The sequence below is a fragment of the Panthera tigris genome, chromosome C1, assembly GCF_018350195.1.
Source record: "Panthera tigris isolate Pti1 chromosome C1, P.tigris_Pti1_mat1.1, whole genome shotgun sequence".
NCBI classification, from domain to species: Eukaryota; Metazoa; Chordata; class Mammalia; order Carnivora; family Felidae; genus Panthera; species Panthera tigris.
This window is the reverse complement of record NC_056667.1, coordinates 27,823,801-27,850,728: the sequence shown is the minus strand read 5'-3', so window position 1 is coordinate 27,850,728 and position 26,928 is coordinate 27,823,801. Positions and strand designations below refer to the sequence as shown.

Below are 26,928 nucleotides of genomic sequence, written 5' to 3'. Positions count from 1 at the left end.
TGGCCATTAGGGCACAGTGGCCAGAGTTATCTTGTGAGGGTGGGGGTGAGGGGTCACAAAATGCTATGGGATATGGGGAATACACTTCAGAAAAGACCAATCCCTATTGGAAAAATATAATTAAAAACAAAATCTCCTGGGTTGCCTGGCTGGGTCAGTCAGTGGAATGTGTGACTCTTGATCTCAGAGTTGTGAGTTCCAGCCCCATGTTGGGTGTAGAGATTACTTAAAAATAAAATATTAAATGTATATATTAAATATTAAATATATATTTATTTAATATAAAATATTAAAAATATATATATATATATATCCTGCCAACCTAGAAAACCTCTCTACAAGGGTAGAAGAAAAAGAAATCTGTTTTATTATTGAATGAACATTAAACCAGAATGTGAAACGCATGTGCATCACCAGCAATCCCCTAAAGAGCTTGAAAAGACAGAAAGAAGTCTTACCCTTGTATATAGCCAGGTGGATACAGATTATTGCATACATTTTCTTAAGATAAACAGTAACTTGTCCTCAATGACACCATCTGTCTTTGTCACACAAAGTTCATCCTAAATTCTCCTGGTAAATGGGGTAGCCACGCAAGTTTACTAATTGTCTTTACCCAAAAGAAAACTAAATTTCTCATATCTTTATGGAAGAGTCAGGTTTGCAACTCAGAGGCAGGCAGAAACTGGGAGACAGGGCCACTGCTTCCCTTAATGATTACATTTCAAGAGATGGCTCCCAGATCCTTGAGAAAAACATGTTGTAAAACTGGCAAGAGGCTTATTTAGCTTTTAAAAAGATTTACCAGTGCCTCAAAAGGGCAGAGAAAGAATTTACACTTACAAGTTTTCAAAAGTAAATGCTTTAAGCAAAGTGAAGGGGAGAAGAGCTTTCTCCCTCTTTGCACCAGGGAGGATTAAAATTTTATTTTTGTGTCATCAAAAATTTATTTTCCCTACTTTTAATTTGTAGTTGTCCTTACACCCCTCATTTCACCAATATTAACACAGCAAATATTTATCAAATGCCTACTATATAGCGGGTCCTTGGCACACAACTGCCTCAGGTAATCCTCCAACAATGTAAAAAACGGATACTGTTATTACCATTCCCATGTGATGAATAAGTACACCGTGACCCAGAAAGGTGGAGTGACTTGCCCACAGGGTCATACAGTGAGTAAATACTGATGAGTAAAATGAGCTATGATTTCAGCCCAGGACTGTCCCATTCCAAAATCAACGACCTGCATCACGAGGCTAACCAGGCTGCCCGAGAGGAGGCTGGAACCCAGTAGTTCTTAGGGGGCCTCGTCGTGGAATACAGGAGGAGAGGAGGTGGAAACACTAGGCTGGGGGAGAAGAATATGGCAGCCCCCACGGGAGCCTGCAAAATGACCGGAGCCCGAGGCCAAGTACATAGAGTGGGATTAAGGGCGGGATGCCCAAGGGGGAAAATGGCATCTTAGAATTTATACAGCACCGCACACCACTAACCAGGCCCGCAATCACCCAGCCCCCAGCCCCGCACGGCTGCTAACCGGACCTCTCCCCTGGACCCAATCGCGCCGCACCCAAAGGGTCTTGCCTTTCCCATCCATTCTCTCGGTCTTCATCTGCTCCGGTCTCGCAACTGCACTCCATTGGTCGAGCCTGAGCCAGCATGGCGGCGCCCTTGTAACGCGGTCCGTGCCGCAAAAGGGACGGCGGCGGCCGTGGCGCCGGCCCCGCGGGGTCACAAGTCGGCATGCTGAGAACAGCGTGGAGGGCGCTGAGGTCGCTTCCGACCCAGGCAGTGGCCCAGGCTCCAGTCCGCGGGCTGCCGGGCGGAGCCTGCGCCAGGCCTCCCTTCCGCCAGTGGGGCCTTCCCTCTCCTGGAGGTGAGGAGCTGAGAACCTAAGCAACTCGAGCAGGGAGGGGGGGTTGGGCGGAGATGGGGGACACGCGGGACGAGGATGGGGAAGAAAGGCCAGCGGGTGGGGAAGAAGTAAGACGAGGTGGGAGAGGCGTGGGGCCGCGGGGTGCGGAAGAAATGGGGCGGCTGCTAGGCGCCGAAGCGCCAAGACCTTGCAGGAAGGGTAAATGCAGGGGCCACAGAAAGGAGTCGAGGCTGGACTGTTTAAGGAGATGGGCCTCGCCCCTCTCTCTTCTGCACAGGTGTTATCCTTCCGGCCGTTCGCGGATATGCCATCCAGAAACCAGGTAGGAGCTCTTGGGATGGGATTTCCGCGGAGAGAGGGACGTCTGGAGGGACGCCGGGTGGCCAAGGGGACAGAGGTGGCTACTTAGAACCACTCGATGGGGGTGGGCCAGAGGTCCTGAGCAGAAGAGCCCCACGTCCGCCTTGTCAAAAGGCTGTAACCTGAAACCTGCCCGGGACCGGGTGGGGGTGGCGAGCCGGAGCGGGAGCTTTCGGACTGGGTTTGAGTGAGAGTGAGCTAGCAGGGGGAGGGCGTGCTGGGCGTACCCAGGCCTACCTAGAGTCTAGGTAGACACAAAGTGTCTACCCTTCCGTGGTGGAGGGCTTGGTTTCCCGTTCCAAGGCAGTCTGCATCTCTCTTACTAAAGAGATCTCTCTTCCTGGGCACATGATATTGGGCAAGTTATTTCCTCCAGTCACATTCTAAAATGATTGTAGAAGTTATCTATTTGAGAGGATTGTTGTTAGGATTCAGTGATAACACATGAAAAGCATTCTTAGCACTGAGCGCAATAAATGCAGTCTATGTTAGCATTTATTGCTACTAATATTATGTACATAGCGGCAGAGCAGGGTCTGACTGGAGAGGACAAGTTATCTCCCTTGTACCTCTCCCTCATCCCCGAGGGAATAGGACACACACCGAGGCCCGAGGTCGAGAGTTTCCGATTTGTGCTTACATTTCAGGCGTCCTAAAGCTAGGGGTCCCTCCTCAATCCCCTTATTTCATTCATGCAGTCAGCCAGCAACCGTTTGTCAAGTACCTGTTCTACATGAGGCCGTGGACCAGACCGGGGATTCAAAAGGAGTCAAACTCAGTCCGTCCACAAAAGGCCCCATCCTGGTAGGGGATTCGATAACTGTAGAGTCAGAGACGTAAGAGGTGGAGGCACAATATGGGATTTTAGGAAAGGCAATCTACTCCCAGCGTGAAATATCAAGACAGTTGCCTGCGGCGTTTGCAGAGGAGAAGCTGAGCCCAGAGATATCCAGTTTTGCTTGAGACCCTGGGTGCCTCACGGAGTTGGTGACAAAAGCCAGAACTGAGGGTGTGGGCAGCGCAAGTTGACTCTTGGTGTTTTCCATCCCTACACTTGACAGTCCAGCGCAGCCAAGAAGATGACCCGCCCCCTTCCACGCTGCTCAAAGACTACCAGAACATTCCCGGAATTGAGAAGTAAGCAAAAAGAAATCTCTTTGATGAGGTGGGGTGCCCTAAGAGGAGTGAGGAGGAGGAAGGGAAGACAGTGACTGGTCCGGCCTGGCCCACTGTATCTGAAGCTTGGTTATAGAATCAGGCAGAGGACTCTTGAAGCCCAGGCTTGGTGAGGGTGAGTGGCAGGGCAGAATGGCATTCATGGAGCTCAATTTTTTGCCTTTTTTTGTACTCTGGTTTAGTTAGCAGGGAGGCAACATATCTCATGGGTCTTTGTGAAATCTCTCATCTCTGGATCCTCAAAAAAGCCCTCTGAGGGAAGAAACAGTGTCCCCCTTTTATACATTACCAAGTTGTCCTATGTCATATAGCTCCTAAGGGACAGAGCTGAAAGACACCAAAGCCGGGATCCTTCTGCTCAGTCCCTGCCCTATGCCCTAGGAGCTGTCCTGTGTGACATGAGAAGAAAACGATTATAGAATTGAAATGTCTCAAGACAGATTGAACCATACCTTTTGCTGAAATGAAAATCCTCCCTTTGCCCTCCCTGTGATGGGCCTGGAACACTCACACGGGCAGCCCCAATTTTGTGTAGTTATCACATCATTCCATGTTCTCAGCGCAGCACATCAGATTCATGCTGACTGTTAATCCCCGAGAAATGGCTCCCCGCTTCCACGGAGACTCTTTTGTCATAAAAGAAATTTTCAGGGGCGCCTGGCTGGCTCAGTTGATGGAGCATGAGACTCTTGATCTCGTAGAGATCTACATTGGATGTAGAGATTACTTAAAAATAAAATATTAAAGCAAATTTTTTTTAACCGTAATTGCTTTTCAAACTAAAATGGAAACAGCATCGTTTCCTCTTCCTCCCTGTCCCCCCACACCTGTCTCTCATTGCTCTGGTTTCCGCACAGGTTTGACGATGTTGTAAGAAGACTCTTGTCTTTGGAAATGGCCAGCCAGGTAAGTGACCTGTGCAAAACCCCGGCCTCTCCTAGTCCTCTCCTCTGGGACTTCTTCCTACCGTGGTAACACTACCCCAGGCTTCTCAAGTCACAGTATTTATCCCAGTGTCATTCTGTGACCACTCGTCCATCCCCCAGACTGAGCATCTTGAGGGCAGGGACGGTCTTGTTCTCTCACTGTATCCCTAGCACCCGGCAAACAGTAGGTACTCAGTAATGATCTAATGCCTGAATGAATGAGCAAGGTTTGGAGACGTTCATTCAACAAGCCATTTCACCTGTCATTGGCCTCGGACTCACCTAGATGTGAATAGCTACGTGCTGACCAAAGGCCTTGCCCTGATGAACAGAGTGAAGCCAGGTGCTGAACTTCATGGCCTAGGTTCTATGACTGTAGCCAGGGCCTGTGTGGTATGAAGGCTAGCTCTTAGGGGCTGGCAGACCACACAGATTCTCTGTCTCTATCCTCAACAGAAGGAGAAGCTAAAAGTCAAGCAAGAGCAGTTGATGAAGAAGATTGTGGCAAACCCTGAGGACACCAGCTCCCTGGAGGCTCGAAGTTGGTCAGGGGACCCTTGGGGAGTGGGAGAGCGGCGGGAAGGGGAGGGGGGTCTGCTAGCTGGTACTTGATCCAGGGCTCTTGTCTACAAGTACACTAGGTATTAGATGTGACTTGATAAAGGGAGAGACAAGAAGGACCCAGAGTGATGAAAATTGGACTCTGTGATGCTAGAGTCAGCGCCCAGGTCCCACCTCATACCTCTGTGTGAGCTCAGGAGAGTTTCCTCAGGAACCAAAGCTTGTCTCTGTGTCTCTCTCTACTCTGCAGCTAAGGTGGTGTAAAGGGGCAAGTGGTCAGGGCCAAGATTCCACCTCACTCCACAGTGCTACCAGAACTTACTGTGTGTCCAGGAAGGGCCTGCTGTACTGACAGCATCTCCTTGGGGCCACCTTCCGCTTCTGCCTTTGCCCCCGTCTTTGCAATAAAGGCAGGGATCAAATATGAGGCTACCTAAGGAAGGATATTGCAAGAGTTTAGGAGATGAGTGAGAGCTGGTAATTCTGAAAACTCACTAGTGAGGGGTGCCTGTGTGGCTCAGTCAGTTAAGCGTCCGACTTCGGCTCAGATCATGATCTCACAGTTTGTGGGTTCGATCCCCGCGTCAGGCTCTGTGCTGACAGCTCAGAGCCTGGAGCCTGCTTCGGATGCTGTTGTCTCCCTCTCTCTTTCTCTGTCCCTCCCCTGCTCGCACTCTGTCTCTCTCTCTCAAAAAAATAAATAAACATTAAAAGAATTTGAAAACTCACTAGTCAAAAAACAGAAAGGTAGCCACTGGAAGGGCAGAGGCAAAGAGTAGACCCTTGATGGTTTGGGAATCTAGTCTTACTACATTGGGTGGGACCACCAGTGCAGCATTGAATGATTAACAATGATAGCATGGACAGTAGACTGATTCCTGAATTCAACAGGAACGCTCTAAAGTTTTACCATTAAGAATGCTATGTGCTATGATTTGGGGATGATATGTTCATAAGATTAAGGAACTTGCCTTCCTTAGACTTTGCTTTCTGAAGGAAAGAGAGTCCAAAGTCTTTTGAGATCTTGAAATTCAGAGTGCTTTGGGAGTTGTAGAGAGCTACACAAGAGCACTGGTGATTGTTATTCCTTGAGGTCTTAAAACATAACCCCGGCCTGGGCCCTTCCTTCCTCTGTGCCAGCTCTCATCCTCTGTGGTTTGTGGTTTCAGTTGTTGCTTTGACCGTCAAGATCCGCAATTATGAAGAACACATGCAGAAACACCGAAAGGTAAACCTTGGGCATCGCTCCCAGCTAAACGCCAGCAGCGGGGGGAGAGGAGTCTGAGAGGTGAAGGGCTCTGGATCCAGAGAAGCAACTTGAGAAGCCAGATGGCCACAACGCCAAGGTGCCCGGCCCTCAGCTGCGGTGGAAAAAACATTCCCCTCCTGCCGCCAGTGGAAAAATGGGAGCCTTACCATGCTGTGCTGAGTGTCACCAATGGTCAAGAATGCAGACTTCAGGGCATGACCGCAGCGTCTGGCACATAGTGGGTGCTCAGTATTTCTAGAATGCAGGAAGGGAGTCAGGTTGGCACTCGGTTCAAATCTCAGCTTTGCCACTTCCGCTGACCAGATGCGTGACTTTGGGGAAGTTACTTTACATGCCCAAGCCTCAGTTCTCCTGTCTGTAAAGTGGGGAGCGTAGTAGTACCTGCTGATGGGATTGCAAGGACTAGGTGAAATAATAAAGCACCAGCATGGTCATATGAAGTGTTGAGCCTTGTGCAGATCACCTCACGTGCATCAGTTCATTTAACCCTTAGAACCATCTTTCTATCCCATTTTACAAAGGCGTAATCTGGGCGTGGGGTGATTAAGTCATTCCTCAAAGCACACCACTGAGAAATGATGTGCTAGGACTTGAAACTAGGTGGTCTTGCTCTGGGGCCCATATTCTCCTTTTGTTTGTTTGTTTGTTTGTTTGTTTGTTTTGCAAAGAACACAAGTTTATTATCTCGTAGTTGGGGTTTTTTGGGGTTTTTTTTCAAGTTGATTTTTTAATTTGTGTTTTTTGAGACAGAGAACACGAGCGGGAGAGGGCAGGGGGGGTGGGGAGAGAATCCCAAGCAACTCCACGCTGCCGCGGGGGGTGGGGGGGGAGGGGGTCAATCTCATGAACTGAGATTGTGACCTGAGCCGAGATTCAAGAGTTGGATGTTTAACTGAGCCACCCAGGTGCCCCTCCAGGGCCCATATCCTTAACCATGATGCCATATCTCAGCACAGCAGTGGGCACAGAGCTACTGTAATTTAGGCAGCTGCCCATATTTTTAATAAATACAGAGTGGTCCGGCTCTGCATGGGCGGCACCTCAGGGTTCCCTGGAGCAGGTTGATCTTGCTTCTTGGCGAGGAGAGTTTTGCTCATTTGGAGTGTGAACAGCAGCCCTCACAGAGGAGCACAGACCTTCCCTCCTCTCCAGCCCAGCTGACACTTTGCTGAGCTGTAGGGAGGCTGAGTAGGTGGCGTAGGGGAAAGAGCATGAGATTTGGAATAAGACCCATAGATGTGGATTCCAGACCTGACCTCACACAAGGTCCCTGCCTGGCACAGTTCTAGGACCTCCTATGAATCAGGTGACATCTTTGAGCCTTTATTTTCCCGTCTGTAAAATGGCAATAACAATGACAGTACCTACCTGAGAGTTGCACTGACATTTGCATAAGATTGTTGGGAGGTTTCAATGAGATGATGAAATGACCATCCCTTGTTACTGTATAGTGGCTCACACTTAAATAGGACACTAAAAGTAATATACCAACTCTCGCAGGACAAAACCCATAAGCGCTATCTGCTGATGAGCATCGACCAGAGGAACAAGATGCTCAAAAACCTCCGTAAGACCAACTATAGTGTCTTTGAGAAGATCTGCAAGGAGCTGGGGATTGAGTACACCTTCCCTCCTCCATACCACCGGAAAGCCCACCACCGCTGGGCGACCAAGAAGGCGCTGTGCATTCGGGTACGAGTCGGAATTGCTGCTTTCGTTGGCCCCACTCTGGGACTGTGGTGTTAAGGTCAGAAGGGAGGGTAGTCTGTTCCTGACCGAGGCATGGAACTGGCCCCAAAGCCTTGAGGAGGCTCCCAGGCCGTCAGCCCCGTGGAGAAAGGCTGATGTGACCATCCGGGGGAGTCCGTTCTCACCCCAGCTGCTCCAAGTCTGAGGTTTTGCATAGAGTTACAGTCTCTTCCTGCTCCCTTTCATCCCCAGGTTTTCCAGGAGGTGCAGAAGCTGAAGAAGCAAAAGAGGGCCTTAAAAGCTGCAGCAGCGGCAGCCCGGAAACAAGGCCAGAAGAACCCGGAGAGCCCTTCCAGAGCTGGACCAGAGGCAATCAAAGAAAACCAATAAATTGTATTAGAGTTCTGTCTTTCTGCCTTAAAGGATAATAGAGAAGGTGGGGCTCTGTGCACCGAGGACAAGGAGGAGGAATTTGTTCGTTCAGCTCTGGGATCCCAGGGTTTTAGGAGGCAGAGCCTCTGCCCTCACACACCTGAGGACACGTTCTCACAACACCCCTCACACACACTCACATAAACAGCGCCCTGTTGTCCACCTCCTTCCTGCAGAGGGGAGACTGAGCACACAGCAGCACAGAGGAAGTGTGGCCGGCTGGCTGGCTGGCTGGCGGCCGAGTGAGAAAGCCGGCTGTAAGAGCTGCCTTCTGGACAGGGCCCTGGAAGTTGAAGTAGAAGCTCACCAGACAGAAATGGGGTGGGAAGGTGTCCTGGGCCGAAGGAATTGCAAGTACAAAGGCAAAGAAGTCAGCAGGTGCAAGCTGTGTCCAGAGAACACTGGGAACAGGAAATAGAGCTTGACAGGGAAGTTGAAGCTGGGGTGTGAGAGGCTTGATATGCTGGCCGCCCTCTGGGGAGTGGGGAGACGGTCATGGTTTAAAACCAAAGGAGTGAAGACAGCACCAGGTCTGTTTAGATGGTTAAGCAGCAGCAGTGCAGGGCGGGGGATCAGAGGGGGAGCGATCAGAGCACTTTATTGTTTGGGGGGCAGAGCTGCTGGTGTTCAGGTTAAGAATCTGATAAAAGCTACAAGTCCTATCCATGAGAAACTGCACATGCGCAAAACATTCCTTATAAGTTCTGGGGAGTTACGAGTACCCCTTTTCCTGCAAAGTTCACCCATTCATACCAAGTGAAGTGTCAAGGCCTTGACGTCTGAGCGTGCTTGGCAGGTTTGCAGAAGCAAGGGAGACTGTCTAAAAGAGTGAATGAAGAGATGAGGTCAGAGGGAAAAGCAGACACCAGATAATCTAGACCTTTCTGGGTGTGTTAGTCTGCTCAGGCTGCCATTAAAAACCATAAACTGGCTTAAACAATGGAAACTTATTTTCTCAAAGTTCTGGAGGCTAGGAAGTCCAAGATCTAGGTGCTGGACAATTTGGTTTCTGCTGAGGAATCTTCCTGACTTGCAGATGGCCGCTTTCAGACTATGTCCTCACTTGCGAGGGGGGAAAGATCTCTTCCTCTTATAAGAGCACTAATCTCATCATGAAGACTCTACCCTCGCGACCTCATCTAACTCATTACTTCCTAAAGGTCCCTCCCGACATCATCTAACTCATTACTTCCTAAAGGTCCCTCCAAATACCATCATGTTAGGTGTTAGAGCTTCAATATGTGAATTGGGGGAGGTACACATTCAGTCCACAACAGCGGGGAAAAGATTCTGGAATTCATTCTGAGACGGGAAGCCATGGAGGAAAGAACGGGGGAAAGTTGTGTTAAAGTGACGTCCAAGGAGAAGTTGGAAACTTAGATCCAGGACTGCAGCGAGGCCTAAGCTAGACACAAGTTTACAGGTTATGTTTAGATGGTGAGTGAAACCATGGGTGTGGGTGAAATTGCCCAAGGAGGGAGTGTAAATGAAAAAGAAAGGGCCATGTCAGGATGGGAAGGATGATCTCTGAGGGCATAGCCTGACTCAGGAGCAGCTGAGGGGTGGGGGATGGTAAAGTGAGAGCAGAACAGAGAGGCTGGGGTCCTGCAGAATCAGAAGTGGGATGAGAGGCCCAGAACGGCAGACGAGCTCTTCAGATAACACCTCCAGGAACAGCGGGGAAGGCCCTTTATGGGGCAGGACTTGGAGTGGACACAGCTACATGGAGATACTTGCTGGAGGGCCAGGTGCCATCATATAAGGGGACCAGTGGAGAAGTTGAGAAAAGGGACACAACAAGGCAGACCCTACAAGAAAAGCATTGTTGTAAGTGCTTGTAGGCACAGTATCATCTAATCTTTAAAGTCACCTTCTCAGGGTGCCTGGGTGGCTCAGTCGGTTAAGCGTCCGACTTCGGCTCAGGTCATGATCTCGTGGTCCGTGAGATCGAGCCCCACGTCGGGCTCTGTGCTGACAGCTCAGAGCCTGGAGCCTGCTTCGGATTCTGTGTCTCCCTCTCTCTCTGACCCTCCCCCATTCATGCTCTGTCTCTGTCTCAAAAATAAATAAACATTAAAAAAATTTTTTTAAGTCACCTTCTCTATCCAACCATCCCATATTGGCACGATTATCCTTATTTTAGCATGGGAGAACTGAGGCTCAGAGGTTAGTAACTTGTCCAAGTTCACACAGCTGGTTAGAGGCAGGCCTAGAATTCAAGCCCACATCCATCTTTATTCCAAGCCTGTGTTCTGCTCATTTTACCACATTGCCTAGGGGCAAAAAAAAAAAAAAAAAAAAATGGCCTGAGACACCATGGAAGGAGTTTATGTTACAGCAAACTTAAATGCCTTTAGCAATCAGGCAGGTTAACATGATGTATGAAAGGCCAGGTATAGCTGCTTGATACATTCCTATCCCAATTATTTCCCCTTTTAAAACTGCAGATAGGCAAAATCAAATCAAAGCCTTGGGCTGCCACCTTTCAATGACCATACAGTATCCAATACTGAAATGTTGGTTAAGAACCAAAAAGTCTTCATGGCGAAGTAGTTTCAGTGGGATGGAGAGAACTGAATCCAAGTTGCAGTGAGGTACGGAGTGAGGATGTTGAGGAAATTCAAGTTGTGAGAGTTGACTACTTTTTTTTTAATGTTTATTTTTGAGAGAAAGCAGGGGAGGGGCAGACAGAGGCAGAGAATCCCAAGCAGGCTCTGAGCTGGCCCCAAACTGTCAGTGCAGAGCCAGATGTGGGGCTCCAGCTCACAAACCCTGAGATCATGACCTGAGCTGAAGTCAGACACTTAACCAACTGAGTTACCCAGGTGCCCCTCGACTACTTTTGAGAACTTGGCTGGGAAGGGAAGGGGACTAGAGAAGGAATGGGAAGGACTTGAGCTGTCAGGGCAAGACTTTGCAGTAGTAGGTGTGGTTATGAAGAAGATGTGCTGTTCCACTGAGGGGGCAAAGCCAATGAGATAGATGAGTTCTGCTGCATTAGGGGGAAATGGGAGAGTGCTGAAGATGTCTCTAAGAAGGTAGTTACAGTCAGAGTGGAGAGTCTTGAATGTCATGCCAGGCACTTAGACTACGATCTGGCAAACAGTTGGAAAGCACAGAAGGGATGTGTCATATGGAAAATGGCAACTGCTGAAATTTAGCCTAGCAGCCAGTGCGGGTGGAGAGAAAACATACTAATGCAGGCAGAAAAAGAAACGAAGAGATAAGTGTGGAAAAGATTTTGGAGGTAAAAGCAGAAGTGGTGACTGATAATAGGACCCAAGGAGACCAGAATTGTTAGCCAAGGCTCAGATTTCAAGTCTGAGTGGCTGGAGGGAAAGAGGATTCGTAGGTTTTAGAAGTATTGAAATTTACAGAAATGGTTGCTCATCAAAGTAAAAACGTACAGCAGAAAACAAGAAGGTGATGCTGGAGCTCATGACGTGAGTGAAGTGTGGGGTCGCTGCTCTCCAAGCAGACAACTGCTCGACAGTGTGAAAGGAGGGAGCTTCAGAGAAACCCCAGCACGCTTGCTCGCGGGGCGGCCAGGCGTGAACAGGCCTGGTTTGCTTCACGGAGCACGAAACCCAGGTGGGACTTCACTCCAAGTCTCTTTTAGGACGGAAACGCAAGTTAAGGCCTTCTGGCCCTTCACCCATCCAAAAGATTACTGAGGGCTTTCGGGCATTTTGCACGATCTCAGGGATGCCTCTCTGCAACCTTGTGTGGCGGGTGACCCCTCCACGTATAGGGAAGGCCAGCCTCGCAGAGCTCGGAAAGGGCGGGGCCGGGATTCCACCCCAGGTCCGGCTGCCCACTCCGAAGTTCTGCTCGGGCTTTCCGCGTCCTCCGGCAGGGGGCAGCCCAGCCACCCCAGCTGGAGACGAAAGCAGCGCTCGAACCGCGAGTCCCAATCCACCACGGAGGCGGCAGCCGGCGGCCCAATAAGCGCCCGCCTCGGGCGCCTCCCAACAAGCGGCCCGCTGATTGGCTTCCTCGGCCACCCGCCGCGTTACCCTGGCAACCAAGCGAGGCGACGCGGCGGCTGTGAGTCTAGGCCTCCCGCCACCCAACCCCGGGGCTCGTCGCCTGCCCCGCTGGTATCTGGCACCATGTCGGTGCGGACGCTACCGCTGCTCTTCTTGAACTTGGGCGGGGAGATGCTTTACATCCTGGACCAGCGGCTGCGGGCCCAGAACATCCCGGGAGACAAGGCCCGCAAAGGTGAGAGGCGCCCGGCCCGCGCAGCCGGCCCCACGCCCCGCAGCCCGGCCCCCTCCCCGCCGCCCCGGCGCTCACAGCCGGACCCCGTCCCCCCAGCCAGGCCCCCCTGCAGACTGACCAACACCGCTGCACCCCGCGCTCCTATAGCCAGCCCCATAACGCCACAGCCCCGTCTGGTCAGAGCCCCTCAGGAGTCAAATTCTCCAAAAAAAAATTTTCGCAGCAGAAGGATTAAATACCCGCGCTAAGGTATATTATTAGGGGACCTGACACCCTCACCTCCAATTTCCTCCCCCCCTCCCTCAAATTGGAGAGATGATCTCCCAATCTCTCTTGACAAATGATCCCTCCCAAATGTAGGAGTCCCAGCCGCCCACCACCTGGCGACAAACTCCTTGCCAGTCCAAGAATCCTCTACTCCAACGAGGTGTGGATTCTCCTGTCCTCTGTGTAGTAGCCTCCTTCATGAACTGGAGGCAAGTCTTGCTCATTTCAGAAGCTATTTCTAGAAAGATGGGGTTCTGGAATAACAGATAAATAAGAAAACACAAGTGACTTTTAAGTTATTCTCTTTACAATTACTGGAAAAGAAGGCAGTTCTGGAGATAATTATATGACAGTTTCTAAAATGCAAACGCTGTCACCCATACACCCATATACCCCATATATATACCCATATACACCACGTCTAATTTCCAGAGAAATGACCACCCAGAACTCTCTGCCACCCTTATCCTCTCCCTCTTTTCCTTCCTCTCAACCAACATCCGCTTTCACCAAGTTTCCTGGGATTAAGTATGAAAGAAATCTGTATTTCAAGGTAGAGAAAGAAGAGTTGATATAAAGGTAACTGACATGACCCAAGATTAAAAATTTATTCTCTCCAACAGTCTGTATGCTCAACTGATGTTAAACATGCATATTCGGACGTTAAGCATACATATTCAGATATTCACTGTTGTGCCTGTGCGATTGAGTCCAAGTCTATGCACAAAGAGATAAAAAGAGTTCCCTGCAGCATACCCCCTCCATTCATTCTGCACACTGCCGCCTGTGAGCTTTCTAAAATGCAAATCTGTCCATACTCCCCGCTACTTAAAACCCTTTGTCAGCTTTCCACTGCTGTTTGGATGGAGACCAAGTCTTCGGCAGGATGATTCAGGGCCCTCGCTGACATGATCTCTCTCCACCTCTGCAGTCCTACCTTCCACCACTGCCTGCCTCCTACTGTGTATCTTAATCATAGGTCTACATTTAAAGCATGTGCATTCAGATTTCCATGCTAGTAATCCCCATTCTACCCCAAACCTGCCATTTCTGTGCTAATAGTTCCCCTTCCATCCTGCATTTTCAGCTTAAGAATCATCTCCTTCGGGAAGATGGGGAAAGGGTCTGAGAATCCTCCCATAGCACTCCATGCATGCCTCTCCCTACCTTGTCACTGGCCATGTTATACTGAAACAGTCTTTGGGTGTCTCCCCCCCACGTGAGGGTTTTATTCAGCTTTGTACTCTAGCACCTAGCGTAATGCCTAGGCCAGAATAAATTGGTGTTGAGTCAGTGTTTGTTGAACTGATGATCTAAATTGGCTGTTTTATATGATGTTGCCATTTCTTCCTCAAGAGGCTTCTGTCTTCCTTGGCCCATATGTTCTGTGATTTCACTGCGCCTGATGGCACTAGTGAGCTGACAGGTAGTCCTTGCCCTGGCTGCCTGCATCTCAGAAGACAGTGTAAATTAGCAATTAAGAGCACACTCACTGCAGTCATACAACTGGGTTCCAACTGTAGCTCTGCCATTTAACCAGCTGTGTGATTTTGGAGTGTAACCTCAATGAGACCGTTTCTTTTGCCATAAAATGGGAATCATACATACTTACAGCAAAGTTGTAAGAATTGAATGAGATCTTGTATTCAGCATATTTTGCACAATGAGTAGCAGGTGCTGGCTTTCAAGAGAGGGGGGGGGGGTCAGGACAAGACCCTCTGAATGCGAAGGGACCGGTTTCCTTTGTCTTCAAGAGCTATAGTCCTTCTGGGTTTGCTGAGCGCAGCTCTAGGGAGTTTCGGCCATCGTTAGCAATTCACATCCACTCGCTGGTTCCTTCCTTCCACAGTTTGGGTGTCAGACATCCTGTGAGATGCTGGGTGGAGCCTGATCCAGCCGTTCTGTGTATTCACAGAATTCAGGGCTTTGGATCAGTCTCATCCAGCAACTGATTCTAAAACGGGGCGGGCGGGGGGGTGGGGGGAGCTGACATATCTTCCTAACAACAACAATAAACATTTACTAAGCACTTACCGTGTACCAAGGACCTCTCTGAAGACCTTAATCCCCACAGCTATACTATCCTTTAGGTAATACTATCCCCTTTTTACAGTTGGGGAAGCTAATTTGCCCAGGGTTACATAGCCAGTAGGAGGAAGAGTAAAGGATTTGAACCCAGGTCATCAGGCTCCAGAGCTCACACTCTCAATGAATATGTCCTCAACTGCTGCACTATACTTCCATATGTGGGGGGACTGTATCGGAATCATTGGGAGGGGGGATGGGAGGTGGAGAAGAGAGGGAGAGCTTTGAAAAACGTATCCAACATACCCCACTGATTTTAGGAAAGGAATGACAGAGGGTAGCTGGCTCATGGGGACTTGTAGAAGACAGTGACAAAACAGGGTAGAGGGCTCAGGATTCACAAAGCTGAGAGACGCCCTTGTGTCCCCCCCATTGAGAGTTGGCGTAGCTGCAGGAGCCACTGTGGCAATTACTGGCGCACAGAGGCCTATAAAACACCAGACACGGTAAACAAGTCCTCGTTGATGCCGTGAATAGAAATCATATTTCTTCTAGGTGTTTTCAGTATCTTACACAACTAATTGGTCTCCTGGAGGCCATCCCGCTCCCACAAGGCCAGCGCACATATTGCAGTTTTTCGCCACAATGCAGCCTCTAGTTTAGCATTCAACAGAAAGGAAGTGCCGTCTCTGTGGGGCAACTTTTGAGTGTTGCATATGAATGTCCCACGTTTTAAGCAATAGCAAGAATAATAAAAGCTGCCTTTGCCTCCTGTCCTCTCAAAAATACTCCTAAATAAGACCCTATTACATTTTGTTTACACTCCTCATTTTACAGAAGGGGAAACTGAGACATAGAGCCAGGAAGTGATTTTTCCAGGACAAGCAGATCACAGCGTAGTACTTACTGAGCAACCAAATGGTGGTGAGATTCTGTTTTTATTTTTCTAGTTCCAATTTAGCAGGCAGCTCTGGATAATCTTGAGCCTTCCTCCCATTCAAAATACTAAAGTGGAATTGTTGCAACCAAGTCATCAGGAAGAATAACAGAAAGTCAGGACATGGTTTTTACGTTCCTGAGGTCCTCAGGAGGACAGGGACGTGGGGCGCACAGCACTAGAGCGACCTCTGCTGGAGCTGAGTGTCATTGCCTGCAGGAGTGCCCGTACCCAGGACCCGATTTTGCCAGCAGCAGGGAGCCACTGTCTCTTAGAGTACCGGGCCCCTTGCAGCACCACCCCTCTGCCCACGAACGCATCAGGCAAGACCGCCTGTAAAATAAATGCCACTAAAAGACAGAGGATGTGGACATTATGCCAAAGAAACCAGTATCTGCTCCAAGAAGGCCAGGTTCTTGGTGCTGCTCCCCCAGTATTTTCTCTCCAAAAGCCTGTGACTTGTGGGGAAAAAGATGGTGAATTTTCCCAGAGGAGTCTAACCTTGCAGTGGGAACTTTTTGCCACCAGTTAGGGCATGGCACGGGCTGTGCTTTCAAACTGATTTCTTAGGTGCTGTTGGTGCTGTATGTTGAAGGCGCATGGATGCTCGATTATAACTTCAGAAATCACCTCTGAAACAACCTATTTTGCAAATGTTTCCAAAAGAGACCATTAATTACAAAATGTGTTTAAAATGTGGATGCAATAAATAAATAAATAAATAAATAAATAAATAAGAATGTGGATGCACGTAGAACCCTGCTTAGAGGGCGTGGTATTGGAGTTCAACATTGAAATCTGCCCCCAGAAAATTAAGGAAAGAAAAAAGCCACATTTCATCCTTTATGGGTAGTGTCCAAAGTTGTGCGGTACAGAAAGCGGAGCCAGAAGAGAAGCCAGCTAAGTGTTTGATGCGTGTTATCTGCTTCATCCCCACAGCAACCCTGTGATGTAGGTGCCGTTCCGATCCCCATTTTACAGATGAAGAAACTGAGGTTCAATAAATTGCTTGAAGTTACATAGCTAGCAAATGGTAGAGCCGGATCTCAACCTATAAAGGGTCTTGATTCTCACGGATTTCTCCAGCCAAGTACCTTTCTCCTCATTTGGTTTCCTCTTGGCATGTCCCCATCCGCTTTTGTCCTCAGGGGCTTTCTTTTACAGTGGTCCCCTCATTATTGCCCTCTTTTTACATGGGAGTCATGCATCTATATGTAAAAAGTAAATCAGAAACAAATGGACATTTTTTCCTTTTGGTTCACCTTTCAAGTTTTCTATCTGGAGCAGTTCCATCTGTACTCTGGAAAGGGAAATCTTAATCAAAAAAAAATCAGGTTGTAGAAAAAGAAAATCCTCTCTCTACCTACTCTGGGGAGTCTTCCTCATGAAAGTTAGTGTTTGTAAAAGCCTTTGAATGGTGTGTATTCTCACAGCATCAGAAAATGACTCCTCAGGCCTTTCAAGATCAACCCCAAGGTAGCTAGTTTCTCCTGGGTTTCCTCTCCCACGAGGCCCCCCTCTAAAAGACATAGCCTCTCCAGGGCTCTTTTGGAACTCGTTATTTACCTATCGTCCTTTCCAAAGTCTCAAATGGAAGGCAGGGTATCCGCATTAGACGTCACTGCCCACCTGCAAACTAAAGTTTCATAGGCCACAATGTCGGAATTGGTGTTTTTAAAGCCTCCTTGAAAAAAATGTTATTGCTTCATGAACTGGTGTTTTCTTTTTATATGCTTCATGTAGATGAATGGACAGAGGTGGACAGAAAACGAGGTATGCTATCTCTGGGCTGCATGCGTTCAGTCTGCATCCACAGGCTCACTCGGTCCTGTATCGTTGGGCTTCCTGTGGGACCACTCTAAATACTCCTAAGGGAAAACACAGGCGTGAGTTTCTCTTTAGCCAAGACGTTGGTTGTATGGTGGAATCTCTTACTTAAATGCAGCACGTAAGATGAAAACCAAGCAAACTTTGGCCAAAGGACCATATGGCGCCCTAGGTATTTGTCTCTTCTCATCAGTGCCGAGTTTGACAGGGACCACCAAGACAGCAGCTACACATCTGGGGAGACTGTCCTATCCGGTAGTCCTTAAAACCATTACGTGACAGTATCGTGCAGCCAAAGAATTGCGCTTCGACACCGGTTCTCCTCCCCGAGCCGTTCTCCTTAGCACACAGAGATCTCTACTGAGCAACGGAGAAAAACGGGAGCCTGTGGGCTGCAGCATGCATGCACCAGGACCTAATCGTGCCAAATCTTCAGTTTCCCCTTCACCTACAACCAGCAGCAAACCTGAAAATTTGGCCAGTTCCCCAGAATAAAACCTTAGCCTTCCCCACCTTTAAATGTCACAAGTGCCTTCCATCACTTGACATTTGGGTGCGGTTTATGCACGCCATTGGCCATCGTCCTCAAGATTTTAAATGCTCTCACCATACCAAGTATGCCGAGGAGATGACATACGTAATATGTAAGAGCACAGACGGTAAAATCAAACACCCATCCTAATTTCGCTTCCACCACCAGCTATGTGACCTTGGACTTTAACCTAAGATTCAGTGGTCCTCCTTGATAGAATAAGGAGAGTAATTCAGTGTTGTCTTGGGGTTTAAATGAGATAACGCACGGAAAGTTCTAAGCCCAGTGCCTGGAACATAGTAAGGTTTCAAAAATGGTAACCACCTGGAAGCTTCTCCCTTTTAGGCTCGGTTCCAAATTGCATATTCCCCATAACAATTAAATGTAGAGCAGAGGTAGTTGGTAAAAACCCACTTGCCTTCAGGGGCGCCTGGGTGGCTCAGTCGGTTAAGCATCTGACTTTGGCTCAGGTCATGATCTCACTGTTTGTGGGTTCAAGCCCCGTGTCAGGCCCTGTGCTGACGGCTCAGAGCCTGGAGCCTGCTTCAGATCCTGCATCTCTCTCTTTCTGCTCCTCCCCTGCTTGTACTCTGTCTCTCAAAAATAGACAAACATTTAAAAAATTTTTAAAAACCCAGTTGCTTTCATCAAGAGAATTATTTCATCTAGGCCAGGATCCAAGAAAAACACACCCAAAGTCCTCGATACACTTTTATTGCATTTTACCACTTCTCTTGAGCGATTTTTGGCCCACCTCTTGACACATGGTGGAATTTCAGGTGAGACGTGAATCATGAAGGCTGTGAGTATACATAATTGAATCACTGGAATTTATTTTAACTTAGGCATTTAAAAAAATTTTTTAATGTTTATTTATTTTTGAGACAGAGAGAGACAGAGCATGAACGGGGGAGGGTCAGAGAGAGGGAGACACAGAATCTGAAACAGGCTCCAGGCTCTGAGCTGTCAGCACAGAGCCCGACGTGGGGCTCGAACTCACAGACCGCGAGATCATGACCTGAGCCGAAGTCGGCCGCTTAACCAACTGAGCCACCCAGGCACCCCAACTTAGGCATTTTTAAATAACAAGCAGAACCTGACCTCATAGTCAGAACCCAGGACAAGCAGCCCCATATGTTAAGAACTCAGCTACTAACCCTCTCTGATGCACCTGTTAAAAATTACTTCCTTCCCTGCCCTTAGTCCCTGCAGGCTGTCGCCTAGCTCCTAGCACATTCCTGCCTCGTGAAATTAGGCAGAGCTCATGTGAGTGCAGAAAGCTAACACCAAGACAGACCGACAGGTCTGCTTAAAATCGTTTCTCGGGTTTAACTTCAATACAGCATGGACTGCTTCTCTAGGGAAGGACAGCCTTCCATTCCTCGTGCCCTGGCGTTTATCTCGAGTCCGGTACAGATTTAGGCCCGCCTCAACCAAGTGCTGGGTAAAGCGCATCGTGAGCTGTAAGCCTGTTAATTTGTGCCCCCATACTCTTTCCAAAGACTTAAATTTGAGAGGCGAGAGCCCTGGGTGCCAGAGCCCAATCATAAAACTGTCATTTCTTCTTTGGGGTCATTTGTGTTCACCGCTCTGCCCACAGAGACAGGGTGTGCTGTACTCCTAATGACAGGTAAACTTTCTGGTTGTTCTGGTACAAGGAGCCATGGTGATACGTGGCCTATTCACTTCCCAGAGGGAAAGGTTTCACTTTGCTTTTTACTTTGCCAGAGTGACTAACACTCACCCTGCCATTTTCTTTCTTTTAGAACTGATGTATTTGGGTCTAAGCTGCTAGGGACTCAAAGACTCTAGAGAAACGACCCAGCACCCAGGTAAATGGCAGCTTTTGTAAACACTGACATAACCAGAGCTGATGTGATTCTTCAACTGGAATTCTGCCTCTTTGGCACTCCTCCTTGCCCTACATAAATCTGGAAAATTCTTCAAATTCTTTCTTTTGAGGGCTTATATGTGGCTTTGCATTTGTACCTATTCCCTTGCAAATTCTGCACTTGATCTAGGCTATGTTCCTTGCAGGCCCTTGCTTGTTTTGGCCAAAGACAAAAGACCATTCATGAAGCAAACCCAGAAGAGTTCATATGTCCCCAAACTGTCCACACTGGGGAAATGTTAGTGCACATTAGGGGAATGCTGCAGTGGGTTCAAATTGTCAGAGGTGACGCCTACCCTATATTGGTAATGGAGTTCTTCCTCACAAAGAAGATAGAGCCTAGAGTGAAGTCCTAAGGTCAAGTGTGAGTTCAACACTTCTGCAAGGAGCCACAGTCATTTAGTTCTTTTCTGTTAAAAAAGGTGGGGAGGGGGCTTCTGCTCTTTCTCCGTAGCCCTTCCATGTAAGATTTAAAAACAGCCTGGGGGTGCCTGGGTGGCTCAGTCGGTTAAGCGTCTGACTTTGGCTCAGGTCATGATCTCATGGTTCCTAAGTCCAAGGCCCGCATCAGGCTCTCTGCTGTCAGCGCAGAGCCTGCTTCAAATCCTCTGTCTCCCTCTCTCTCTCTGCTCCTCTCCCCTGCTCACACATTCTCTCTTAAAAATAAATAAATAAACATTTAAAAAAAAGATTTAGACACAACCAGCCCCCAGCTCCCCTTTCCCCCCAAAATGTTCTTCGAGATGCCTTTTTTTTAAGATTTTACTTTTTTTAAGGAATCTCTACACCCAATGTGGGCTCAGACTGACAACCCCAAGATCAAGAGTCGCACACTCCACCAACTGAGCCAGCCAGGCGCCCAGATGCTTTTTAGTGCTGGCCTGAGCGCTCAGGGTACTTCTATCCATGACTTAAAGGTATGACCTGACCACACTACCTTGCCTTCAGTCTCTAAAATTCATGGTCACAACCAATCACCTGGTGCCACCTTTGTGTGGCAAGAGAAAGGGGCATTTGTATCCTTCGGTGATAATCACTCATGTTTAGTCATTGATTTTGTATCATTATTCTAAATAATCAGTTTTCTTGCAAGTTTTAATTGCTATGAATGTATATTCTCAGTATTCATATACTCTCACCCTGAGGTCAGCATATATCTGGCTTAATTAAGAATAATCTGTGTTCATACATACCTGGTCCTATTTCTTATACCAGATGGTTTTCCTAGCCCTCAACTAATGTTATTTGAGCAGCACAAAATAGTTAATTGAATGAGTGAATGAACGACTAGAATTATAGACACTTTGGTTTGCACATGCCTTAGGACTTTTATTCTCACCAGATGGAAACTTTCCATTTGAACAACACTGAGACATATCACCACAGTGTAATATCAATATTATAGATCAAATGTAGAAATCAAGGCATTCTAAAATGGTGCATGAAGTACATGTCTTGTAGAAACACTAGAAATCTCTAATCAGTGGGTAGACTTGTCTATTTTCATAAAGTATTTTTTCTTTAAACAGAGTCAATTACCATTATTGGTCCCATTTTTATGAAATTTAATTTTAAGTAAAAACGTTACAGATTAGCTAAACAGACAAAAAGAGCAATACTGCCTCTCATTTCAAGGAAGAGATCGAAAATGTTCATAGGAATCTTTTTTAAAGAAAGAAGAAACATTTCCCCCATCAAGTGAGATAATACCTGTATAAAAGTGGCTTATAGCCCCTAAAGCATGATACATTTATACATTGTCACATTTATGTTTGCTCTGGGACAGGCTCATAAGGCACTCTGGACCCCACTTTCTATTGGGACACCTGTGTGGTTTATCCCAAGGGAGCACATCTCACCAGCACATCAGCATCCCCAGCTCTGCTTAGACCGGCCCCTGCATCCCATTCATACACAGAGACCATTTCCCGAATACAGCTTCCTCCAGTACCTCGCTCAGCTGTATCCTCTCTTGTCTCTACAGTTCTGCACGACATCATCTCAACCATGTTCAATCGAAAGTTTATGGAGGAATTGTTCAAACCCCAAGAGCTCTACTCCAAGAAGGCCCTGAGGACCGTCTACGACCGCCTGGCTCACGCCTCCATTATGAGACTGAACCAGGCCAGCATGGATAAGGTGAGAGCAGACAGCTGCCTCTGTCCCCTTGGTTGCACCTCTTGCACCCTTTGTGGATGAGCACAGACTAGGTCAAATGAGATGATGTATGCAATGGTGCCTTGCCAAAAAGAGAAAAAAAAAAGGCACTCACAAGTATCAGGTGTTGGTATTGAGTTTTGGAGTTAGAAAAGACCTCAAGTCATCCATCCCAACCCCTCTGATGTTCGTGTCCTTCCACCTGCCCAGAGAGGGCTGGCATCCGTGCCCATATTTGGGAACACTAGGAACACACCTAGGAACCTCAACCCAACACAGGTGCCCCACCCTAAACACTAATTCTGCTTCATTCTTAACAAATCTAAGCTTTGTGATGAGGAAACCAGACATTTTTAAAAGCAAATTCGAGACTGCTCAGTCTTTACTTAGAACATGAACAGGGGCGCCTGGGTGGCTCAGTCGGTTGAGCGTCCGACTTCAGCTCAGGTCACGATCTCACGGTCCGTGAGTTCGAGCCCCGCGTCGGGCTCTGGACTGATGGCTCAGAGCCTGGAGCCTGTTTCCAATTCTGTGTCTCCCTCTCTCTCTGCCCCTCCCCCATTCATGCTCTGTCTCTCTCTGTCCCAAAAATAAATAAATGTTAAAAAAAAAAAAATTAAAAAAAAAAAAAAGAACATGAACATATCTATTCCTTTGGGGAACAAATTGTTGGGGGCACTCTGATTTTTAAAATGATAATTTCAAATAAATAAATGGCAGAGAACAGACAAATCTCCTATTCAGAAGAATCTCCTGTTCAGAGCATGCTCTGCCATCAAGAAAGGAGAGCATAACCCCGTGCTCCCTGTGTGGGGGCTACACTCAGTGACTTCCTTCCAAAGAGGCCAGTACAGAAGGGGAGGGGGACAGCTAACTTTCAGTGGAGAAATGACAAACATTACCTCCACCGGGACGATCAAGGTCCACGTCAACAGTGATGTCATGTCGGTAGTATGTACCCCGATGGGATGTGATGAGGATGGCACTCGACCCCCCCGAACACTCACAACCCCAGTCTAATCGTGAGAAGAACATCAGATGACATTTGGAGGTCACGTTACAAAGTACCTATCCAGTACTCAAAGCTCGCAAGGCCACCAAAACCAAGCAAAGTTAGAGAAACTGTCACAGCCAAGAGAGGCCTAAGGGACCTGATGACTAAATGTAACATGGGGTCCTAGAACAGAAACAGGACGTTAGGGGAAACTAATGAAATCTGAATGAAATATGGGCTTCAGTTATTTTTGATAATAGCAATAACAATAATAATTTTTAAATAATTTATTTTTTAGTGTCTCCGTTATGTGAAGTTTTTAAAATCCTGAGGACTGACAGTGAGTGCTGAGTGTGCAAAATCAGTGCTCACTTAATGCTGGAAGCTGGGAACCTTGGGGAGACAGACTGGCTTTAACTGTGCCCTTACCCCCTCTCACTTACTTCTGGAAAGTTACTTGATCTCCCTGGGCCTCCGGTTTCTCATCTATAACATGGGGATAATAATAGCTTGTTTGTATCAGTTCAAGGAGGATTCAATGAGAAAACATAGCACACCTAGGCTTGGCACGTAATAGATGTTCAATCAGTGTTAATCATCTTCTCCACTCTGCTCACTCTTCTGCCTTTAAGAAGGTCTACGTTTTCGTAGAGAAAGCACACAGAATTTGGAATCAAAAAAACCTAGATTCTTGGGGTCCCTGGGGGACTCAGTGGGTTAAGCATCCAACCCTTGATTTCAGCTTGGGTCACGATCTCAGAATTCGTGGGATCGAGCCCTGCGTCAGGCTCTGCGCTGACAGCAAGGAGCCTGCTTGGGATTCTCCCTCTCTCTCTGCCCCTCCCCCACTCACATGTATGCACACTCCCTCAAGAGTTAATAAATAAAAAAATTTTTTTAACCTGGATTCAAGTATCTAGCTCTACCAGTTACAAGCTATGAGACTCAATTTACTGAATAATCTGAATTTTCATTTCTTCATCTTATACCTGTTTTTATCCTTGATTCCTTGCGTGGTGTCCTATCCACAGCAGGTGCTTCATGTCTGGCAATGACGGCAGAGAGTCTCAAATCTATATCTTTAGTATTTTATGTTCACACACACACACACACACACACACACACACCAGGGTGCTCCTCTTGCCGTAGGATCTGACCATCCTGAGTTCAAATCTCGCCCTGCCACTTACTACCAGCTATGTAAAATCAGGCAAGTCTCTTCGTTTTTAAACTTGGGCTAACCTCTCCATCATAGAGTCCGTGTGAAGAGTAAACAGGACCAAACTAGGTGATGTATGTGATCGTGCTCAGCACCACACTAGATCGTCAGAGCGTATAGTCTCCACCCTGCCTCGAACGTGCCGGTAGCTTCTCTCCCAGACTGCTTCCTTCTGCCCCGCATCCCCCAGACTGCCCTGCCACTGTCAGCATTGGCCTTCTCCTGAGCACTAGATGGAAAACGCATTTCAGACAGCCCTTATCTTCGTCCCCAAACCTAGTCAGGCAGTCGCCACATGGGACGCTTTTCCTTTGAAGAGTCACGTGTGCTTCCTTGCCCTGCCTTTTCCATGCCCACCGTCTTTATACCAGGCCTTACATCTGGATTACTCCAGCAAAGTTTCTTTCATTCTTTTTTTTTTTTAAGTTTTTATTTATTTAATTTGAGAGAGAGAGAGAAACTGGGAGCAGCGGAGAGGCAGAGAGAGAGGGAGAATCGTAAGCAGGCTCCGCACCATCAGCACGGAGCCGGATGCCGGGCTTGAACCCATGAACCACAAGTTCGTGACCTGAGCCGGAAGCCCGACGCCGGATGTGACAGACCGAGCCCAGTTTCTTTCATTCTTGTAGTCACTAGATGTTATTACACACCTATCAGGAGCCAGGTACTAGCCAATCTCCCCAACTCCAGTCTCCCTTCCACTCCATCTCATTTTATCATTGGCAGATTCACTGATCTGGCTTAACCACTACTTCTGTCACGACAGCTCGGAAAAATTTAGTAGCTCTCTAATCCCCACCACGTCTAGTCTAAATTATTTTGCCTGCCTTGGAGCGCTTGGGTGACTCAGTTAAGCGTCCGACTTCGGCTCAGGTCATGATCTCATGGTTCGTAAGTCCGAGCCCCGCTTCGGGTTCTGTGCTAACAGCTCGGAGCCTGGAGCCTGCTTGGGATTCTGTGTCTCCGTCTCTCTCTCTGCCCTTCCCCCGCTTGTGCTCTGTCTCTCTGTTTCTCAAAAATAAACATTTAAAAAAAAATTAAAAATAAATAAGTAAATAAGTTTGCCTGTCTTTCTAAAACCTTTAATATTCTAATCTTGCCATACTTATCCAACTTTGTTTCCCACCGACCCCAGCACGAATTCCCCTCTCCAATCAGGCTGTCCTCCTCCTTCTCCCAGGAAAATAGCATACTCCTTGCTGCCTTCAGGCCCTCCTACATGCTGTTGCCCTCAGCTAGAATGCCTGTCCCCTCCCTCAGTCGGTGTGAACCTACGACTGCAGCCTTCTGCTCCCGCAAAACCTATCGTGACCACTTTGGTCCTCACCAGTGTCTCGCCTCTTCCCGCTCATGGACGGTCAGACCCCATGGGGGGCTTGTTGATATCTCGTTAAGTACCGTTCAGCGTTTAAAACTGCTCCTACATGGTTGTGGGACCTTACATTTGCCACATGTGCACATACCATCTCCCTGCCTCCTCTCAGCAGTTCCGCAATGACAGGAAATTAGGGAATAATTTTTACACATGTGAAAGCTCAGGCTCAAGAGAGGTGGAGGGACTTGGCCAGGGCCATCCAGCACATCGGCCACAGTGGTGGAGGGCTGGCTTTTGGGTTTTCGCTCTCTGAGGCCAGCACCAGTCCAGGGCCCCGTGGCTGCCGATACTGTCCCAAACGTGTTCCATTAGCAACACGTGTGAGCTGACCAGAACTCCTCCTTTTCTCAGGAATGCTCCTCCACTGGTCTGGCTTCATGCTCCTCCTGCTGCTCTGGCTTAATTACTAATGTTATCCCCTTTGACTCTCAAAAGTATCTTGGTTTGAGTGATCACTGACGTGGTCACCCGAGCTGTATGATATGCCGAGAACTGGTTTTCAGTAAATGCTTGACCGAATGATTGTGTGGAGGTGCTGATGTCTACTTCTCTGATCCCCTTTATTTTGCTCAGCTCTATGACCTGATGACTATGGCTTTCAAACACCAAGTATTGCTGTGCCCCCGCCCCAAGGATGTGTTGCTCGTCACTTTCAATCATTTAGATGCCATCAAGGGATTCATCCAAGACTCCCCAGCCATCCTGCATCAAGTGGAGGAGATTTTCCGGCAGCTGACTGAAGTAAGAGGTCACCGCCAGCTCATCATCCCTCAGCCCTGTTCTTGTTCTCATTCCCCCTGATAAGAACAGTTGGATTCTGGGGCTCCTGGGTGACTCAGTCAGTTAAGTGTCCGACTCTTGATTCCAGCTCACATCATGATCTCACTGTTGTGAGTTCGAGCCTCGCGTCTTTGGGGCTCTGTGCTGACAGTGCAGAGCCTGCTTGAGATTCTCTCTCTCCCCCACTCTCTGCCCCTCCCTCCTCTCTCTTTCTGTCTCTCTCTCTCTTTCTCTCAAAATATAAATAAACGTCTTAAAAAAAAAAAAAGAACAGCTAGATTCTATGACAGACAGAATAGGCAAAGCCTGCCTCTCTCCCCAAAATTCTAAAAATCTACAAGTATCTAAAAATAGATTAAAAGGTCATATAATAGGCCTTCCCATCTTATGCGCTCTCACCGTTGCCT

At 47.9% G+C, this 26,928-nt stretch overlaps 2 protein-coding genes across 4 annotated transcripts in view; both read left to right on the top strand.

Annotated features, from left to right (window-relative positions):
* Positions 1–339: 339 nt before the first annotated feature.
* MRPS15 (mitochondrial ribosomal protein S15) lies at positions 340–8,270 on the top strand. Its single transcript, XM_007092479.3, has 8 exons — positions 340–1,879; positions 2,157–2,201; positions 3,301–3,376; positions 4,273–4,321; positions 4,798–4,882; positions 6,072–6,130; positions 7,673–7,864; positions 8,114–8,270. Exons 1-8 carry the CDS (start codon positions 1,747–1,749, stop codon positions 8,249–8,251), a joined length of 777 nt encoding a protein of 258 aa, XP_007092541.1. The 5' UTR covers positions 340–1,746; the 3' UTR covers positions 8,252–8,270.
* A 4,035-nt stretch (positions 8,271–12,305) lies between these two features.
* The window catches only part of OSCP1 (organic solute carrier partner 1), a 26,522-nt gene continuing 11,899 nt past the window's right edge, over positions 12,306–26,928 (top strand). Inside the window, exons 1-5 of one of the 3 annotated variants that reach the window (XM_042996522.1) lie at positions 12,430–12,517; positions 19,872–19,937; positions 20,773–20,913; positions 21,981–22,135; positions 26,315–26,482. In XM_042996522.1, the coding sequence (XP_042852456.1) occupies positions 22,004–22,135; positions 26,315–26,482 (300 nt within the window). In that variant the 5' untranslated portion in view covers positions 12,430–12,517; positions 19,872–19,937; positions 20,773–20,913; positions 21,981–22,003. Of the gene's footprint in view, positions 12,518–19,871; positions 19,938–20,772; positions 20,914–21,980; positions 22,136–26,314; positions 26,483–26,928 lie in introns of all 3 variants that reach the window. The other 2 variants (XM_042996523.1, XM_042996524.1) reach the window with 2 other exon arrangements.